This window comes from Dipodomys merriami, unplaced genomic scaffold, assembly GCF_024711535.1.
Source record: "Dipodomys merriami isolate MVZ:Mamm:240054 unplaced genomic scaffold, mDipMer1.0.p SCAF_367, whole genome shotgun sequence".
Classification (NCBI taxonomy): Eukaryota; Metazoa; Chordata; class Mammalia; order Rodentia; family Heteromyidae; genus Dipodomys; species Dipodomys merriami.
This window is the reverse complement of record NW_027205237.1, coordinates 267,839-285,772: the sequence shown is the minus strand read 5'-3', so window position 1 is coordinate 285,772 and position 17,934 is coordinate 267,839. Positions and strand designations below refer to the sequence as shown.

The 17,934-nt window shown below is 56.1% G+C and overlaps 1 protein-coding gene across 8 annotated transcripts in view; it reads left to right on the top strand.

The window, feature by feature from the left end:
- The first annotated feature begins 2,822 nt into the window (after positions 1 to 2,822).
- Positions 2,823 to 17,934, top strand: part of LOC138804484 (mediator of RNA polymerase II transcription subunit 12-like protein) — a 215,186-nt gene continuing 200,074 nt past the window's right edge. For all 8 annotated transcript variants that reach the window (XR_011365277.1, XM_069988758.1, XM_069988757.1 and 5 more), the window contains exon 1: positions 2,823 to 2,995. Coding sequence is in view for 7 of the 8 variants with exons in the window: in XM_069988758.1 (XP_069844859.1) it covers positions 2,894 to 2,995 (102 nt within the window). In the remaining variant the exon portion in view is untranslated. The remainder of the gene's footprint in view (positions 2,996 to 17,934) is intronic.

Genomic DNA, 17,934 nt, shown 5'->3' with positions numbered 1-17,934 from the left:
ACCCTCCTCCGTAATTTCTGCTCTGTGTCCACACAAACTGCTTTCAGACCCAGATAATGATGAGATCTGCTTTACAAACAATACCACCTTGTGGGCTTCTGTAGGAAGCCGTGCTGCGTGTCTGCCTAGAATTAGAGGTGTGTACCACCGTGCCCAGCTCGAGTGGGAAATGAAGCTCAGCATGGAACACAGCGGGTTGTGGGCTAAGTCTGGTATGTTAGGCTGGCCTTGGCTTAAACACTGATTCTGAAATGGAAATTGAGCCAGAAGGCAAAGTAGGCATCCGAGAAAAAGACCAGCCTAACATACCAGACTTACCCGTAACTCGCTGTGTTCTGGGTGCGGGTGGCAATGGGGATCGAACCCGGGGCTCCGCGCCCGCGAGGCGAGTCCCCGGGCGGGGCGGGTGCGGGACCCGGCCGCCCGCAGCCCCTCCCTCTCGGCAGAGGCCCACGGCCGGCGCGGTGCGACCCGCGGGGACCCCTGACCCCCGACCCCGCCGATCCCCCGATCCCCCAGCCCCTGACCCCCGACCCCGCCGAGCCCCCGATCCCGCCGAGCCCCTGGTCCCCCAGCTCGCGACCCCCCGATCCCGCCCACCCCCGAGCCCCCGACCCCCCGACCCCGCCCGCGCTCTGCGCGCCGAGGGCGGATCGCAGCCGCCGCGCCGCGTCCGCTGCGCCGGGCATGCTCAGTGCGGCCGCGCCGCCGCCGCGGAGCCTCGCGCGGGCGCCGGCGACACCGCCGGGGCGACACCGCCGGGGCGACACCGCCGGGGCGACACCGCCGGGGCGACACCGCCGCGCCGCCCGCCTGCCCGCCCCGCCCCGCCCGCAGGCCGCGCCGCCCGCCCGCCCCGGCCGGCCCGCCACCCCCTCCCGTCCGCGCAGGCCCGCGGCCTCCGGCGGGTCGGCTCGCGGCGGCCCCGGGAGCGCCCCGGCCCGCGGATGGAGGCCGCGGCCGGCCCCGCGTCCCCGCGCTAGCGGCGCCTCAGGTAAACCGCCGGCGGGGCCGCCCGGAGACCCAGCCGGTGGGCGCCCCCCGCCCGGCCCGGCTCCCGCCCCCCCCCGCCCGGCTCCCGCCCCCCCCCCGCCCGGCCCGGCTCCCGCTCCCCCCCCAGCCGGCTCCCGCTCCCCCCCCCGCCCGGCTCCCGCTCCCCCCCCGCCCGGCTCCCGCTCCCCCCCCGCCCGGCTCCCGCTCCCCCCCCCCGCCCGGCTCCCGCTCCCCCCCCCCGGCCCGGCTCCCGCTCCCCCCCCAGCCGGCTCCCGCTCCCCCCCCGGCCGGCTCCCGCTCCCCCCCCGGCCGGCTCCCGCTCCCCCCCCAGCCGGCTCCCGCTCCCCCCCCAGTCGGCTCCCGCTCTCCCCCCAGCCGGCTCCCGCTCCCCCCCCGCCCGGCTCCCGCTCCCCCCCCCGGCCCGGCTCCCGCTCCCCCCAGCCGGCTCCCGCTCCCCCCCCAGCCGGCTCCCGCTCCCCCCCCGCCCGGCTCCCGCTCCCCCCCCCGCCCGGCTCCCGCTCCCCCCCCCAGCCGGCTCCCGCTCCCCCCCCGCCCGGCTCCCGCTCCCCCCAGCCGGCTCCCGCTCCCCCCCCAGCCGGCTCCCGCTCCCCCCCCGGCCCGGCTCCCGCTCCCCCCGGCCCCGCCTTCACCCCCGCCTCCACCTCCACCTCCACGCCGGCGGCGAAGGCCCGGAGCGCCCGCGGGCGGGGCGGGGCGGGGCGGGGCGGGGCGGCCTCTGCGCCCGGCCGGCACCTGCGCCTCACGCCTAGGCGCCCGGGAAAGTTTTCCTCCGACCCCGGCCCCGGGGGGGGGCGGGGAGCGGGGCGGAGAGGCCCGGGGGGGGGAGCGGGGCGGAGAGGCCCGGGGGCGGGGAGCGGGGCGGAGAGGCCCGGGGGGGGGGGAGTGGGGCGGAGAGGCCCGGGGGGGGGGGGAGCGGGGGTGAGGCGGCGTGAGGCGGCGTGAGGCGGCGTGAGGCGGCGTGAGGCGGGCGTGAGGCGGCGTGAGGCGGCGTGAGGCGGCGTGAGGCGGCGTGAGGCGGGGGCGGCGGCCCGCGCGGACTCCGGCTGCTCCGCCTCAGGAGCGAGCGTCCGGCCGGCGTGCGTGTCGGCGGCGTGCGGCCGCGCCGCGTCCTACCTGCGGTCTTCCTGCCCGCAGCGCCCGGAGAGCGAGCGGAGCGCCGGGGACCGGAGAGCGAGCGGAGCGCGGGGGACCGGAGCGAGCGGAGCGCGGGGGACCGGAGCGAGCGGAGCGCGGGGGACCGGAGAGCGAGCGGAGCGCGGGGGACCGGAGAGCGAGCGGAGCGCGGGGGACCGGAGAGCGAGCGGAGCGCGGGGGACAGGAGAGCGAGCGGAGCGCCCCCCCGCGCCCCCGTCCCGCACCCCCCCGCCCCCCCGCCCCGCACCCCGGCCCGCACCCCCGTCCCGCACCCCCCCGCCCCCCCGCCCCGCCCCGCACCCCCGTCCCGCACCCCCCCGCGCCCCCCCGCCCCGCACCCCCGTCCCGCACCCCCCCGCGTCCCCGCCCCGCACCCCGCCCCGCACCCCCGTCCCGCACCCCTCCGCACCCCCCCGCGCCCCCGCCCCGCGCCCCCGTCCCGCACCCCTCCGCACCCCCCCGCGCCCCCGCCCCGCACCCCCGCCCTGCGCCCCGGTCCCGCGCCCCCGTCCCGCACCCCCGTCCCGCACCCCCCCGCACCTCCGCCCCGCTCCCCCGTCCCGCACCCTCCCGCGCCCCCCGCCCCCCCGCCCCGCACCTCCGTCCCGCACCCCCCCCCCGCACCCCCCCGCGCCCCCCGCCCCCCCGCCCCGCGCCCCCGTCCCGCACCCCCGCCCCGCACGCCGCGCCGGGTCGCCGAGGCGGCGGCCGCAGCTCCGAGGCGGCGTCGCGGCTAACATGAGAGATGATGGCCGCCTTCGGGCTCCTCAGCTACGAGCAGAGGCCGCTGAAGCGCCCGCGGCTCGGGCCGCCCGACGTCTACCCGCAGGACCCCCGGCAGAAGGAGGTGAGCGCCGGGGAGCGGGGATGGAGAGCGGGGATGGAGAGCGGGGATGGAGAGCGGGCCGGGGAGCGGGGATGGAGAGCGGGGATGGAGAGCGGGCCGGGGAGGGGAGCGGGCCGGGGAGGGGAGCGGGGATGGAGAGCGGGCCGGGGCCGGGGAGGGGAGCGGGGGCCGGGGAGTGGGGGCCGGGGAGGGGAGCGGGGGCCGGGGAGGGGAGCGGGGGCCGGGGAGGGGAGCGGGGGCCGGGGAGGGGAGCGGGGGCCGGGGAGGGGAGCGGGGGCCGGGGAGGGGAGCGGGGGCCGGGGAGGGGAGCGGGGGCCGGGGAGGGGAGCGGGGGCCGGGGAGGGGAGCGGGGGCCGGGGAGGGGAGCGGGGGCCGGGGAGGGGAGCGGGGCCGGGGAGGGGAGCGGGCCGGGGCCAGGGAGGGGAGCGGGGGCCGGGGCCGGGGAGCGGGGGCCGGGGAGGGGAGTGGGCCGGGGCCGGGGAGGGGAGCGGGGAGGGGAGCGGGCCGGGGAGCGGGGAGGGGAGCGGGCCGGGGCCGGGGCCGGGGCCGGGGAGGGGAGCGGGGAGGGGAGCGGGGAGGGGAGCGGGCCGGGGCCGGGGCCGGGGCCGGGGAGGGGGAGGGGAGCGGGCCGGGGAGTGGGGGCCGGGGAGGGGAGCGGGCCGGGGAGGGGAGCGGGGCCGGGGAGGGGAGCGGGCCGGGGAGGGGAGCGGGGCCGGGGAGGGGAGCGGGCCGGGGCCAGGGAGGGGAGCGGGGGCCGGGGCCGGGGAGCGGGGGCCGGGGAGGGGAGTGGGGAGGGGAGCGGGCCGGGGAGCGGGGAGGGGAGCGGGCCGGGGCCGGGGCCGGGGCCGGGGCCGGGGAGGGGAGCGGGCCGGGGCCGGGGCCGGGGCCGGGGCCGGGGAGGGGAGCGGGCCGGGGCCGGGGCCGGGGAGGGGAGCGGGGAGGGGAGCGGGCCGGGGCCGGGGCCGGGGAGGGGAGCGGGCCGGGGCCGGGGAGGGGAGCGGGGAGGGGAGCGGGCCGGGGCCGGGGCCGGGGAGGGGAGCGGGGGCCGGGGAGCGGGCCGGGGCCGGGGAGGGGAGCGGGGCCGGGGAGGGGAGCGGGGCCGGGGAGGGGAGCGGGCCGGGGCCGGGGAGCGGGGAGCGGGAGGCCGGCGGGAAGGCTGCCCCGAGGAGGAGGCCGCGGAGGGCCCGGGAGGCCGGCGGGAAGGCTGCCCGGAGGAGGAGGCCGCGGAGGGGGCCGCGCGCACTGCCACAGCCGGGCTTCTGGAACAGTCGCACAGTCAGGGCCCTGTGCCCAGGCCGTCCCCGCAGGCGAGGGGTTTGAAAGGCGCCTGTGGAGGAGCCGCCGACCCCGAGCCCCCTCGGGCACCCGGGACAGCTGGGACCGAGGCCGGAGGCTGCCGTGGTGCGGTCGGTGGGGTCAGCTGCTCCGGGGGCGGCCGGCGCACCGACCCCTGGGCCAGGCGCGGCCTGGGCAGTAGAGGCCTTTGTTGAGCGTATTTTCTCCTGGACTACATGTACTTCAGCGTGGGGGCTTCTGTGATTCTGGAAGCGACCACAGAGGGTGTTTTCTTTTCTTTCTGCTCCTGGGCTTGAACTCATGGCCTGGGCACTGTCCCTGATCTCTAAAGCACAAGGCCAGCACTTTACCACTTGAGCCACAGCTCCACTTACGGCATTTTGGTGATTAATGGGAGATACGCGTCTCAAGGACCTTCCTGCCCAGGCTGGCTTCAGTCTACAGGCGCGAGCCACCAGCCCTTGGCGTTTGGTACTGGGGTTTAAACTTAGGGCCACATGCTTGGTAAGCAGGTCTTTTGTGTGTGTGTTGGTCCTGGAACTTGAGCTTGTAAGTAGCTACACTGGGATGATCACTAAAAAAAGAGCAGAAAGGTGAGCTCAACAGACCAACAGGTTTTATTTGGGATAAAAACCTGGGATGGGTACCAAGTCTTTTTCAGTCTGGCTAAAGAAAAAATGGCATCCTTCCCTTCCAACTAACTAGGTGAGGTCAGGTGGGGCAGGTGGAAGTGAGGCGAGGAAGGAGAGTAGTCTTTAAGATCTTGGGAGTTTCAAGGTTTCAGTGGCGTCTGTGTCAACCTGTGCCAGAAGTCGCCTAGATGGCAGGCTTTCTTCCAAGATGTCAGGGTAAGTTTGTTTAGGGACAAGGGGAAGGGAGATGGTTCAGAAGCAAGGACAGTTCTAAAATGTGCTGTCAGAGGGAAAGGTACGTGCTTTCAGTTTATTTTCCATCAGACGTCAGGGTCTGGATGCTGTCCCTTTAGCATTTTGTACTCGAGGCTAGTGCTCTGCCGCTTGAGCTACAGCACCACTTCCCGCACGCGCTGGTTAATTGGAGACGAGTCTGATGGCATTCCTGCTTTGGTTGACTTTAACCTGTGGCTCTCACTGAATATCTAGGCTTACACACATGAGCCTGCCAGTGCCCAGGGTCTGGCTGTTTTTGGTACAGGGCCTTGCTTTGTGCCCAGGCATCCTGGACTAGTGGTCCCTATTTTTTCCTGTCTCGGCTGAGCTGGCAGGCATGCTGTTATGTTGTAGCATCACTCAAGGTAGCCAGTGTTCTGTCTCCAGCAGAAAGGTATGGGTGGCTGTAGTCAGATCTGGGTCTGATGTAGAACGGGCCTGTGGCTGGCTGGATGATGGGAAGTCTGATGTAGAACGGGCCTGTGGCTGGCTAGATGATGGGAGGTTTCTAAGCCTCAGTTACATCCGGCCTCCTGGACATTTCTACCCTGTCCTTGCACCACCTGCCCTTGTAAAGTTTTCTTTAACTTTTGAGAAACATGTTGTGCTTCCTAAGTAGCACATCTTGTGCAATCTGATCATAAAATGTTTCGGTTTATTTGGTGCTCCTCCACACACTCCGCTTCCTTTTTGTCCCCAGGCTAAATCTTCTCTGCCTAGGGCTCTTGTGTATGTTGGTCTGTGTGGCTGGACATCTGTCTGTCTTGTCTCTCCGCCCCTACCCCTAATACTGCACAATGCTCTTCTACTTCAGTCTGTGGTCTGGAAGGTAGGGTCTGGCGCCTTTCCTGTCTCTCAGTCTCCTTTCTTGAGAATACACTATCCCACAGTGTTACTGGAAGATTGCATGGGTAATGCAGGTAAATAATTTAGAGCAGAATATGGCATAGAGTCAGCACCCAGATATTGTTGCTGTGAACGCCAGTAAGGCCTGCCTATGCATCATTCAGGTCCCAGTCCAAAAGCCTCCGGACCTTTTGGAGGATATATAACAACAAGTTAATTATTATTTTTGGTTGCCCTCTGGCTATCCCTGATGGCTACTAGTACGCTAGTGGGAAAGGGAGAAGATCTGTTTTAGGCAATACTGAAGTGCCTGGTGCAGATTAATTCAGGGCACAAACTTGTTGGAATGTATGAATAAAAGTGGGATGGATGGAGAAGGGGGCCTGGTGACTGAGAAGTGTCGGGGAAAGGCTGAAAGTGAAATTAAACCCTAGACTATTGAGCTGCGGCGTGGTGAGCCCTGTCAGTTGAGTAGTAAACACATATGTTCAGGAAAGCTAAATTAATAAGGAGAATGGATTGGAGAATAAGGGTCCCAGGGAGGGCCCTTTAAAAGGTACATAGCCAAGTAGGATCACGTTACTAGGTCTTGAACTATCCACAGCTTCTCCTGTTCTCTTGGCTAAACGGAAGGGTAGGAGAAGCAGATGTAGCTTTTAGTCGTTTCCCATAGAGAACTATCTTTAGGACGTTGGGGGACCACAAAGAGAGGCCTAGAAGGCCAACCACAGCAGGTCATAGGTAGCGAGAATGAGGATGAACCAGAGACTGGAGGTGTAGCTGAGCAGTGCCACCTTCAGGTTTGCACAGAGGCATGACACAGTAAAGCAGAAGTAAAACTGTGGCGTGAGCAGAAGCTGGGAACTCCATGAATTATACTGTTTCTAGAGTACATTCAGAGGCTACTGCTTTTCAGACTGCTGGGGACCTAAAACTTTGACTCTTGGAGCAGTGAGGAAGGGGGTCATTGGTCTAGCTTGGAAAGGAGCTGACCTGGAGGTCTGAGAGAGGAAAGCCAGGTGGATGGAAGGGAGGAAAATGGAGAGAAGAGGTACCTGCCTCCCACATAGGCCTCTGGGAAGAGAGCTGGAAATGCTGGACCTAACCGTCTCCTGAGAATTTCTTAAACTGGCTGATGGAGACAGAATTCTGTTCTCTCCAATCTGAATCGTAGAAACTTAAATAATAAGGAAAAATGCCAGCAATCATGAAATAAAATTAACTGTACTCAAAAAGCGGTGATCTCCATCTGGAGGGATTTTTACAGTTGTCAACACTTGTGGACAGTTATGTTATTGCTAGATCAGGATACTGGGTAAATTTTAAATGAACACAGTTGTCTTTTCATAATTCTTAAGGGCAAGACAATCCTCACAATTTTGGAGGCTGAGACTCAAGATGATTTAAGGCTCAAGTTGAGGAGGAGGGGGTAGCATCATGATTGAGGCCCCTTACACGTTTTCAAATGTTGTATGTAGCAGGTACACAACTGCCATAGAAAGCCAGATCCTCCCTTGGATTCTGTTGGAGAAGCTGTGGTGGGCGCGGGCCGCCCCAGGGCTTCAGATGGAAGCACCGGCCCAGCTGTGGGAGCTGCTCCTGGCCTGGCCACCCGGGACCCGAGGTGACAAGCCATTGCTAAGCTCCCAGTGCCTTTTGAGGGTCAGGGGCAGTGTGGCTCGCTTTCTGGTGCTCCGAAGGCTCACTAGAGCTCCTGGGGGTGTTTCCTGGACAGAGAGCATACTCCAAACGCGTGAACTGGGAGAAGAAACCCAGCCCCCATCTCCAGCTTTTTGGCTCAGCTCTGGCATTGTCATGTTGGTCTTGGATGTGCTCTAGTTTCTCGCTTGGTTGAGTTCTCCTTTCCTTAGGGGCGGCTGTGCCCGTGTGAGCGGCCCCGGCCAGCGGTCTTCAGGAGCAGTGCTCTGTGGCCTTGTATCGTGGATGCCCTTTAGGTGTGTAGTACAACAGCCCCAAGGAAAGGAGAGAATTTTAGCTATTGGCTTTTGCTGTGATACATATAATGTGCCAAAGACATCCAGTCTTTGAGCTAATATACTGAGTACTTCGCAGGCTCTTTGCCCGATGTGGCCTCCTGAGGACAGACATAAAGCTTTTCTTTCCCGTGGGGTTTCTGCCTAGCATAGTGCTTGGCTCACACCTGGGACGAGAAATCCCTACCTGCTTCCCCACCCCCCAGCTTTCTTGTCTATTGTGGGGCTTGTATTCAGGGCCTGGGTACTGTCCCTGAGCTTTGTTTTGCTCAAGGCTAGAGCTCTGATCACTTTGAACCACAGCCCCATTTTTTTTTTTTTTTTTGGTGGTTAATTGGAGATAAGAGTCTCATGGACTTTCTTGTCAGGGCTGGCTTTGAACCGTGATCATCAGATTTTAGTCTCCTGAAGGCCTAGGATTGTGGGCATGAACTTCTTTTTGTGAACCAATGTAGAATAAACACGTGTGTTACCTGGGACCCCAGAGTGACCCACTGGCAGCCCTGGTCTTGAGCTGTGTGCTTCCCTTCTTTTTCCCTCAGGACACTGTGGTGGTTGTTGGTGGGTGTGTGTGCAGGGCTGTTCCCTGAGCCACCGCCGGCCCCCACCCCAGTCAGGAGTTCTGAGGTAGGGAAGCATGGATGGGGTTTCAGATTTTCCTGGGGAAGAATCTTCAAAGTGCTGTGAAAATGAAGGGATGACCTGACTTTTTGATAGGGCCTCTTAGAAGAGGCAACTTTTGAATCTGTGTGGGAACGTGTGGGGCTGAAGACAAAGGAAATTCTGGGCACCGGGACCAGCGTGAGCTTTATGGGCCAGAAAGAATAAGTTGTCCTTTGTCACGGCCTGGGCCTGGTGTAGCTGGAGTGACCGGGAGGAGCTCGAGTCCTGGGGCCTCTGTGTACTGCCCTCGGGGCTGGGGTGGGAGAAGGATGTTAAGGGGATGAGAAGTAGGGAACGGTGGGTCGCAGTTTAGGGTTATATTGAAGTGGATAGATTAACCTGCTGTGAGTTGGCTGGCAGCTGGGTTGGGGGTGGCAACTGTGCAGATTGCCACAACTTGGGTGGCTTAAAGCAATGCAAGCTTGTTCTCTGTCCTGGAGGCCAGGGTCCAAAATTAAGGTGCTGGAGAGCTGGGCGCTGGTGGCTCACGCCTGTCATCCTAGCTACTCAGGAGGCTGATATCTGAGGATCATGGGTCAAAGCCAGCTCTGGCAGGAAAGTCCATGAAACTCTTTATTTATTTATTTTTTGGGTCTGGTCGTGGGGCCTGAACTCTGGGCCTGGCCGCTGTCGCTCAGCTCTTCAGCTCAAGGCTAGGGCTCTACCACTTGAGCCACAGCGCCACTTTTGGCTTTTTTCTTTTTGTTTATGTGGTGCTGAGGAATCGAACCCAGGGCCTCATGCATGCAAGGCAAGCGCTCTACCACTGAGCCACTTTCCCAGCCCCTCCATGAAACTCTTATCTCCAATAAGCCACCAGAAAACTGGAAGTGGTGCTATGGCCCAAGAGCTGAGGGACAGCGCCCAGGCCCAGAGTTCAGGCCCCATGATCGGGGGTGGGGTGGGGAATGGGAATGTGCTGAAGGCTCTGGGTAAGGGAGGCCCCTTTGGCCTCTCCAGTCTCGGTTACTGCAGCTGTTCCGACTTCCTCAGCTGAAGCCACAGCACTCATTTTGCCTGCTCCCTCCCATGATCTTCTCCCCGACACTGGAGTGTCTGTCAGGAGGACACGTGGCATTGGGTGGGAGGCCACTGAGACATAGCATCTACAAGGACATCTGCAAGGATCTTTATCCAAGTAAGGCCACATTTTTGTTGTTGTTGTTGTTGGTTGTGGGGCTTGAAGCCTGGGCCTGGGCACTGTCCCTGAGCGCTTCAGCTCAAGGCGAGCTCTCTACCACTTGAGCCACAGCACCACTCCAGGTTTTCTGAGTGGTTTATTGGAGATAAGAGTTTCACAGACTTTCCTGCCTGGGCTGGCTTTGAACCTTGATCCCTAGATCTCAGCCTCCTCAGTAGCTAGGATTATAGGTGTGAGCCACAGTGCCTGGCACATTCTCAGTTTTGGGGATTCTGCGTTGGTATTTTTTGGCCTTTGGACTTGAGAGGCTGGGGAAGGAAGCAAAGAGGAGGAGTCACGGGAAAGGTAATTTGGATAGCTGGAGAGGCAGTGTGGGTATATGAGCTGAGAGGGATGAGCCCAAGAATATTCCATTAGCTCCCCAAAGACCTCCTTTCCAGATCACTTACAGTCGTAGGCATTGAGAATCCCATAGAGCTTTTGAGTTCTCATTTACTGTATTATACATCATAAGTTATGAACTAAGAGTGTCTGGAAGTGTGTATTAATTCATTAAAAAATAGTGGGCAGTTTATGTATGCTTCCCACTGTGCTAGGTTGTGTGGGATACAGCAAAGAAATAGAAAAATGCTCTCTGTCCCCTCATAGTGACACTTCTTAAAATAACTGGTGAAGGACCTGCTTTTTCAAAATTACTTTTCAGTCTGTTGCAGACTGGTACAAATACAGGATTAACATGAATAACTAGATGAATTAAATGCCTGATGTTGTGTCAAAAAGCAACGGTCTCACCCACAGTCCCTCCAAGTGAGAGCTCTGCTCCTAACCGCCTGTTCGTTGACCCACAGCAATTTCTTTTTTTTTTTTTTTTGTCGGTCGTGGGGCCTGAACTCTGGGCCTGGGCGCTGTCCCTCAGCTCTTCAGCTCAAGGCGAGCGCTCTACCACTTGAGCTACAGCGCCACTTCTGGTTTTCTGGTGGTTTATTGGAGATAGGAGTCTCAGGGTCTTTCCTGCCCGGGCTGGCTTTGAACCGTGATCCTCAGATCTCAGCCTCCTGAGTAGCTAGGATTACAGGCGTGAGCCACCAGCGCCTGGCGACCCACAGCAATTTCTAAAGTGACAGATGCATTCGTTTTATTCATATTAAAATTGAGGATTCTGTTTTGCTTTCAGTAAAGTGTTCAAAGGACCACATCACAATCATATTTATCATTTTGATTGTTCTGAGTGCTTTTTGTGTGTTCTTACATTAGCCATGACACTTGTTTACCTCCTGTTTACAGATGAAGAAACTGAGGCACGGAGTGGTGCTAAATTGTTCAAAGTAAGTTAGTGACATAAGGACAGGTTAGAATTGGACTAAAAATGTTGTATGAAGCCAGGCACCAGTGATTCACACCTATAATACTAGTTACTCAGGAGACTGAGATCTGAGGATCACAGTTCCAATCCAGCCTAAGCAGAAAAGTCCATGAGACTCTTATCTCCAATAAATTACTCAGTAGCCAGGTGCCAGTGGCTCATGCCTATAATCCTAACTACTCAGGAGGCTGAGATCTGAGGATCATAGTTCAAAGTCAGTCTGGGCAAGAAAATCCGTGAGACTCTTATTTCCAATAAACCACCAGAAAACCAGAAGTGGTGCTCAAGTGGTGCTCAAGTGGTAGAGGACTAGCCTTGAACTGAAGAGCTGAGGAACAGCGCCCAGGCCCAGAGTTCAAGCCCCAGGATGGGCAAAAAAAAAAAAAAAGAGTTATGTATGAATTCAGAAAAGAGGCCAGGTTCTTCACTGGAGGGTGCCGGTTGGCGGGCAGGGCAGGGTGATGCCTTTGCGGATGAGACTGGAGGAGCTGTGTGGGGTGCAGCTGGAGTCTGGGTGCTTGATGTGTGAGAGCTTAGGGCCTTACTGTTAGATCTATGGCACTAACTCTTGTCTTAGAGATCCAGTGTTGGGGAGGGGAGTCCAGAAACCTTCCAGAAAGGCCGCTTCAGTAACCAAAGCATGAAGTAAAAAGTGCCCTTTGAACAGGACTGTAGAGAAGCATTGACCGTTGGTGACTGGTTGGCCAAAGGAAACTAAGGAGAGTGGAAACTTGCACGGATGTCCTTGGACAGGGAAACTAGGGAGGCAGGCTCTGGTGCCTGGGCCATAGAAGGGCACATTTTTGTGCTGGGTCTGTAGTAAAAAGCATTTAAATTAACATGAATTGGAACAAATACCCATGCCGAAGTCCTGACCTCGGGGCATTAACCAGCTTACTTGAAGGTCTTAGTGCTCTTGGGTCCCATAGTTTTGTTGGTGCTGCTTGTCCTGGGCTTCAGCCCCTCTGCAGTAACCTGCTGTGGGCCTTCTGCTGGCTTTCTGCTGCTGGCTTGGTGTGCCAGGGTTGCTTGGGAGGTTTGCCTGGCAGGCCTGAAGAGTCAGAGTGAGCAGGCCCCAAGAAAATGCCGGAGGTGGGGCGCGCGAGGGGTAGTAACTGAGTGGCTCACCCGTCTAGGTTTCCCAATTTTTTTTGTGAGCAGTTGATCTAAAACAAATGAACAGAGTCTCTATCTGCAACAACAAGAGGAGAAATCACTCTTTGTCCTCCCACAGTAGGCTTCACTGGGGGCTGAGGAAGGGGAGAACTTCCAAGGACAGAAGCGCATCTTGTGCTTGTCTCTGCCTGCCTTCCATCCCCCTCCGAGTGAAAACGTGATTTAAAGGAAGACATGGGATTAGGTGGCAGTACAGTGCAGGGGTCCCTGGGCCGGTGGTTTACCTCAGCAATAGAGGTGCAAAAGAGAAAATTGTCCTGGGCAGGATAAAGTAGCTGCTTCTGAAGCCCCCCTTGGTAGGCCTGGGGATGGGCGCTGGCCGTGTGCTTGCTAGGCAGGCACTCACATCTTCTCAGCCACACGCTCAGCTCTTTGTAGCTTTGTGAATATGCAAATCTGAAAGTTCAGATATATTCTCCTGCAGTTTCCTGGAATTTCTGAGCGCCACATCTAGGTGTTTGATATTAGTGGGATTTGGATATGAATTAATAGGATTCAACTATTTAGATGAGAGTGGGGTAAATTTGAAGGGTACTTTATTTAGCTATACTTAGGATCAAAGCCTCTCTATTTCACAGTGGGGAGGAGGAGGGCCCGCCTCACTAGCCACCTCTGGGTAGAGTTGAGGGAAGTTGTCATGGGGAATTGGCACATGGGAGTGCGCACAGCATTCATCCATGATAGACGTTTTCACCCAGCCCTCTGAAGAGTATAAGCAGCAGTCATGTGCACGGTTCAGGCTTGTGTGTGCTGGCCATATAAAGATTGTAATTATGATGATGGTAATGCTTTACATTTTTAATGTGTTCTAGTAACTGTGCTGTTACACACAATTTCTGGGTATTCTTTATCATGGGCATATGCGGGAAGTGGTTAGCTCCATTTCACAGAAGAGGAAAGGATCCGGGATTCAAGGTTAGGTTTGTAGGAAACTGCTCTCTCAGAGATACTCCTATCTTAGAGAAGATAAGACATCAGACGTACTTGGGCCTGGTTCTTACATGGCTTCCTAACGATGCACTTCATTTTGCCTCTTCACTGCCTCAGTTTCTTACCTTGTGAAATGATGTGGCATTACTGCCCTTAGATGCATGTTGCCTGTTCCAAGTGTAGGTGCCAAGGCAGCTCTTGCTGAGCTTGTCTCCATGGGTGATTGACAGGATGCAGGTGTGGTTGGAAGTGGGGGACAATGCTAATTGTGATACAGGTGACGAGCTGGTTTATGCATATGACTGTTGTTGTTTTGAGGTCTTTGTGTACCTCAGGCCTGCCTTGAACTCTACCCCTTCCCTCTACATCCTGATCACAGGGACATACCCCCACACTTGGGGTGTAGCTTGTTTTTGCTTTTGTTTTTTTTTCTTTGGTTGGTTGTGGGGCTTGAACTCAGGGTCTGGGTTTTGGTCTCTGAGCTCCTTTACTCAAGTGTTCTACCACTTAAAGCCACAGCTCCACTTCTAGTGTTCTGGCCATTCATTAAAGAGTCTCCTGGATTTCCTTTCCTGGGCTGGCTTTGAATAGTAATCCTCAACTCTCAGCCTCCTGAATAGCTAGGATTACAGGCTTGAGCCACCAGTGCCCAGCTTCAGGAGTGGCCATCTTAGTGGAGACGGGAGGGCAGTCTTGCCTTCTTCCAGCAGGCTGGTGCCAGTTCTTTCTTCAGCCGGTGTTTTGGCTGAACTGGGAACTCCTTTTGTTTTGCCTTTTAAACCATGGTAACTTTTCCCACTGCCACTGAGTGGCATGCCAGGTCGAAGGGTGCGGGATGTGGGGTCGGCTGGTGCCGAGGCTTGTGGCGCTGCTTTTCTCAACTCCTGTGGACCCCAGTGATGGTGCCCACATGCTCTGGAAGGGCCTGGGTCCTGATGGGTGGGGCAGAGCACCCCTGGTCCTGACGGTGCTGAGGGGTGGGACAGGGCTCCCTTCCCCAGGCCCAGGAGACAGAGTGCTGCAGAGCCATGGCTCCAGGGGCGAGGGCCTTTTATCTGCCGTCGGCCACTTGGATATTTGTAATATCACTTGCAGGTCACACACAGTTACAGGTAGATAGCTATCTGGAAGCCAAGTTTGGAGAGTGTTATACGTTCCGTGGACTAAACATTTCCCACCTGGCAGTGAAGATTTGTTTTCTCAGTCCTAGGTGGCAGAAGTCTGAAAAGCCCAGACAGAGGCGGCATATTCACTTCTGAGGCCGTGGGCAGGTCTCTCCTCCTCCTCAGCATGTGGCCATGTGACACTGGTCTCTGCCCTCTCTTCATAATTGCTGTCTTCCCTCTGTGTCTGAACATAGTCATACTAGGCTAGGATCTACCTTATTTAAACATGACCCCATCTTGACTTGAATACCTGCCTAAAGACTCTAAGATCACACACACCGGTATGGGATTGTGTTCGGTTGGCTTTTCTTTTTTAGGGTATGTGGTTCTCCTGTTAGGTATGTTTTCCACATCTTCCTTTGCAGGTCCCAGGTGGCTCATCACTGTCTGGATTCTGAGTCCGTGTAAGTTATCTGCGCCTCTTTCTCCATAAACTTGTAGTTAGCCCATTTGCTTCCTGCACTGGTCCCTTTCTGTTGTCATGGGGCGTGCAACAGGATCTTGTTTCAGAGTTTCCTCCCGCCATGGCCCCACTGTCTCACTTCTCTTCTCTGCAAAGTTGTGCAGAAGAATCCAACAGTGAGGACAGAAGTTTTTCATTTGGCCCGCCCACTGGACTTTATATCACCTCTGTCACTGTTTCAGAATCTTCTTAGGCCTTCCTTCCTTCCTCCCTTCCTTCCTTCTGCTCTTGCTATAACATTTTCCTTTTATTTCTCAACCCTATAGACTCTTCTTTTCCTCCACCTTCTTGTTAGCACACACCACCAGTGACTGTTGTCTTTTTCTTTTTCTTTTTGCTAGTCCTGGGGCTTGAACTCAGGGCCTGGGCACTGTCCCTGAGCTTCTTTTGCTCAAGGCTAGTGCTCTACCACTTGAGCCACAATGTCACACTGTGCATGTGGTACTAAGGAATCGAACCCAGGGCTTTGTGCATTTAGGCAAGCACTCTACCACTAAGCCACATTCCCAGGCCTGAACTGACTCTTCCATCATTATGGTGTGCCCTTTACTCTCTGAGTAGTCGTCCTTGTCTTGAAATCTATCTGATACTAATGTAGCTACCAGACCCTCTTAATGCTCTTCGGATTATTGCATATATATATATATATATATATATGTATATATATATATAAAATGTTTACATATACTTATGTTTCTATATTATTACATTTACTGTCAGTCTGTCTTTATATTTAAGTATACCTTTATATTTAAAGTATCACATATTATTGAGCTTTATTTTTCCTTTAATTCATTCTGATCTCTTTTAATTGGAGTCTCTTTAATGTAGTCATTGATATGGTTGGATTTGGGTCTATTATTTTACTACTCATTTTCTATTTACTTTAGATTATGATTATTAGATTCTTAATTTATCCATTGATAAGTTAGTTGCCCTTTGTTTTCCTTTCTTTCTTTCTTTCTTTCTTTCTTTCTTTCTTTCTTTCTTTCTTTCTTTCTTTCTTTCTCTCTCCTTTCTCTTTCTCTTCCTTCTTTCTTTCTTTCTTTCTCCTTTCCCTCCCTCCCTCCCCCCCCCTCTCTCTCTCCCCCTTTCTCCCTTTCTTTCTTTCTTTCTTTCTTTCTTTCTTTCTTTCTTTCTTTCTTTCTTTTCTTTCTTTCTTTCTTTCTTTCTTTCTTTCTTTCTTTCTTTCTTTTTCTCTTTCTTTCTTTCTTTCTTTCTTTCTTTCTTTCTTTCTTTCTTTCTTTCTTTCTTTTCTTTCTTTCTTTCTTTCTTTCTTTCTTTCTTTCTTTCTTTCTTTCTTTCTTTCTTTCTCTGGGCCTGAGTCGGGTCCCTCAGCTCTTCAGATCAAGGCTAGTGCTCTACCACTTTGAGCCACAGCACCACTTCTGGTTTTGTGGTGGTTCATTGGAGATAAGAGTCTCATGGACTTTCCTGCCTGGGCTGGCTTTGAACCATGATCCTCATATCTCAGCCTTCTGAGTATCTAGGATGACAAGCGTGAAGCCACTGGTGCCTGGCTTTTTTCCCCCAAGCTTTGAATTACAACATCTATTCCAAACCTTTCATAATCTCCTTAGCCTTACTATCCCATAAGAGGTTAGAATTTTTCCCATGGTAAGGTTCTCCTCTGTGGTTAACTCCTGTTGCTTCACCATCAGGCTCACCTCAAGCGCCCTTCACAGGGAGTGCTTGTTGGAGTTTCCAGACTGGATAAAGCCCTTATCTGCTCTTGTAACAGCAGTACTCCTCTTCACATTGTTAATCGTATTGGCCATTTGCTTACTGTGTAGTCTCCAGTTCTTGGCCTTTGCTGTGTTTGTAATTCCATGTTGATGGAATGACAGAGAACACTGGATTGTGGTTTGAAAAGTGAAAAGGATTTCATAAAAATATAGCAGGATGTTAGTGCTTAGAAGTCAAAAAGACTATGTGTGTGGATTGGTATAAAATAGTCAAGTAGAAGAAATGGCAGTTAAAATATAAAAATAGGAAACAGCTGTAATAGTAGTGGCTACCATTTATAGGACACTTAATAATGGACCAGACACTGTGCTGAGCTCTGCATATGTCATCTTATGTAACCTCAGCCCAAGGAGTTATTTCTGTCGAGGTACAGAGATATTGGGTACTGTGTTCCAGTCCTAGGTTCGTGACCATGTTCTTGTACTAGGTGAGGGGCTCTGTATTCTAACACAAATCTCTGTGATTCCAACACTTAGACTAGAAACCAGACTGAAATACTTACCTTGATAGTTCAAGTCCTAGGAAATTGTGTTTTGAGTTGGGGCCAGGGTCAGGTGGAAGAATGCTCAGAGGTGTTATGTAGGTCTATAGAGAGTTGTATTATTTGTTGTTTTAGCTCCAGGGAGAATAGAAGAAAACCTTCTGAGGCTTTTGGACAAGGTAGTGCAGAAAGAAATGGTGTTTGATGACGCACCCAGGCCAGAGGAGTAAGAAGCAGCGGCCGGACCCTGCTGTCTTAGTGACCACAAACTAGTGCTTGAAAGGAAGAAGTGTGAGACAGATTTTGAGAGATGTATGGACAGGATTGTTTAACGATGAGCTGTGGAAGCGAAAGATTTTCCCATTCTCTCCTGGCTCATTTGCTCTGTACCCGTTACCCATACTCACTGCTATGACCACAAAATACATCCATGATGGAGATTATCATACCCCTCCTTGGGGGTCTGTTCTTTGGAAGGAAAGGTAGATAAGTTTAGGAAAAGTAATTTTGTTAGTTTAGGTAGGATCTCAGTTAACACTGCCTGTCTGGCTAGCATATAGTGTGCTGTTTTTCTACTTCCTGGTAGATAATTATTTCTGTCTAATTAATTGAATTGTAATTGAGTTTATTAGATAATAAAGTGACTGAGGAAATTCGGACTTTTTGCACATTTTAAGTATTAGATGTTGAGGGTGGAAGATTGTGTGTATGTTTGTGTGTACCTGTATGTTTGTGTGTACCTGTTTTTGTTCTCTTGCCTTTGAGA